At 52.6% G+C, this 1799-nt stretch overlaps 1 protein-coding gene across 1 annotated transcript; it reads right to left on the bottom strand.

Annotated features, from left to right (window-relative positions):
* Nucleotides 1–601: 601 nt before the first annotated feature.
* On the bottom strand, nucleotides 602–1498 carry LOC136510917 (protein DESIGUAL 2-like). The gene is made up of 3 exons (XM_066505205.1): nucleotides 1344–1498; nucleotides 988–1202; nucleotides 602–896 (listed from the first exon to the last, which is right to left on the bottom strand). The coding sequence occupies exons 1-3, from the start codon at nucleotides 1440–1442 to the stop codon at nucleotides 602–604; spliced, it is 609 nt and encodes a 202-aa protein (XP_066361302.1). The 5' UTR covers nucleotides 1443–1498.
* Nucleotides 1499–1799: the final 301 nt, after the last annotated feature.

Raw genomic sequence — 1799 nt, 5'->3', positions numbered from 1 at the left:
CCATGCGTCTGCGGTCCGCCTGGGAGCCCTGCTGGGCCAGGAGCTGGCCGCAGGCACGATCCAAAGATGCTCTTAGGGCATGATTGGTAGGCCGAATCGGGTCGTCCCCGCACTGTTTTGATGTCTGACCTCATTTATGCGGCATGTTTGGTTGCCCTTCTCGCACATTTAACCTATATCATTTCATTCATCTGCCCTCCTCCATCCCGCATGACTTCGTCTTCTCAATTTCCACTTCTCTCTCCATACAGGATGGCTTGATTTAGGCATGGCACAGGGACCCATGTGTCATACACTCAAAACTCTCATCCATACATGCAACCAAATAAGATCTCATCTTATACTAGACCAACAATAAAGACAACCAAACATGACTAAGTACATGATTTGAACATGCATCTCACCATCCTGGACCGGCTCTCCATCCCGATCCCCCTCACCAAAGCAACCAATCACGCCCTTATTTTATTGCGGAGATAGTACTTTGCAGCAACATGCACCAGTACAGGAGGTATAACACGAGCAGTACTGCAGCGTGCGCCTGACCCTGAGGAGTACGTACGCATTACACCTGCACTGCACTTGCCCGTGCGCCTGGCCCTTAGGAGGAGGAGCGAGCGAACTTCGGGTTCGGTGCTTGCCACTCCGGCAGCCCGACTGCATCCTGGCCTTCTACAGTCACGTCCGTAGTAGCCGCCGGCAGGCGGAGCAAGACACAGGACATGATCCCAAGCGAGGTGGCGACGAGGCTAAGCACGGCCGCCCTGACGAAGACACCGCCCTTGAGTGAGTAGCACTCCTCCTCGTCGGGGCCCGCGATTTTGGCTTGGCGCGTCGTGGGCGCGTTTAACATCACGCCTACCCAGTAGAAAACCGCAGCGATCAACGCCGCTACCCTGCAAATTAATCACACCAGTTTCATTAATCCGAGAGAATATACTCCTATTGAGATTTGAGAGCAACGCTGGTGCATGCGGAGTTGATTACCATGAGAGGACAGAGGCGACGACGCCCACGACTCGTCGCGTAGTGGAGTTGGAATAAGAAGCACCGCCCGGTGGCCTGCAACAACTACAACAGCCGCCGGCCGCCGAGGCGATGATCTGGGCCACCACAAGCAGGAAGATGGCACAGAACCCCAGCGTGTGAGCGGGGTTGGCCGGATACACGCAGTCGCGACCAGACACGTGGATTTCATCCGGCTGCAAGAACATCAATTAATCCGTCACCGACTTGATCAAAACCATTGTTCTGGCAAAGACGAGTACTTCTGCATATAGAGATTGATGCGATTCGGCGAGATTAATGCTAGAATATATATGGACATCGTTTGGATCGCTTACTTTGAGCCTGTTGGCCTCGGCTATGAACCCCAGCACGGCGCTCGTCACACCGAACAGCGCCACCACGCCTGATACGAGGACCGCCACGGCAGTCTGCATATTGATCCTGTCGCCTCTGTGCCTCTGTCTCTCGGTCGTAGTAGCTAGGGGTCTGAGATATCCGAGACGATGAAATGGCTCAATGCTCTGTACTCCCAGCTGGCTTTGATGTACTCATATATATATACGCATGCTCGTGTTTTAATTATTATGTATAGAGAAAAAAAATCTCGACTCTCTAGACAGCCTTGGAGCTTTACGCTTTAAAAAGGAGACCTCTCATGTAGGTCTTAAGGCTTGAGAGTGCCGCCTGAAAGGTTATGTCTCGACAAACTTATGAGAGTGATCTGACGAACGTAGCGCTAATCCGGTAAAAAAAAGCGCATGGATCGTACCATCTGGCATCTACCGGACGCT

This window comes from Miscanthus floridulus, chromosome 16, assembly GCF_019320115.1.
Source record: "Miscanthus floridulus cultivar M001 chromosome 16, ASM1932011v1, whole genome shotgun sequence".
In the NCBI taxonomy this organism is placed as follows: domain Eukaryota; kingdom Viridiplantae; phylum Streptophyta; class Magnoliopsida; order Poales; family Poaceae; genus Miscanthus; species Miscanthus floridulus.
The sequence above is the reverse complement of the archived record's forward strand: the minus strand, read 5'-3'. Positions and strand labels throughout refer to the sequence as shown.

Excerpts from the sequence above, each read along its gene's own strand:
- LOC136510917 (XM_066505205.1), bottom strand. The coding sequence starts at position 1,442 with ATGCAGACTGCCGTGGCGGTCCTCGTATCAGGCGTGGTGGCGCTGTTC. Across the intron at positions 1,203-1,343 it reads CCGAGGCCAACAGGCTCAAA|CCGGATGAAATCCACGTGTC; the intron begins GTAAGCGATCCA and ends ATGTTCTTGCAG. Across the intron at positions 897-987 it reads GTCGCCTCTGTCCTCTCATG|GGTAGCGGCGTTGATCGCTG; the intron begins GTAATCAACTCC and ends ATTAATTTGCAG.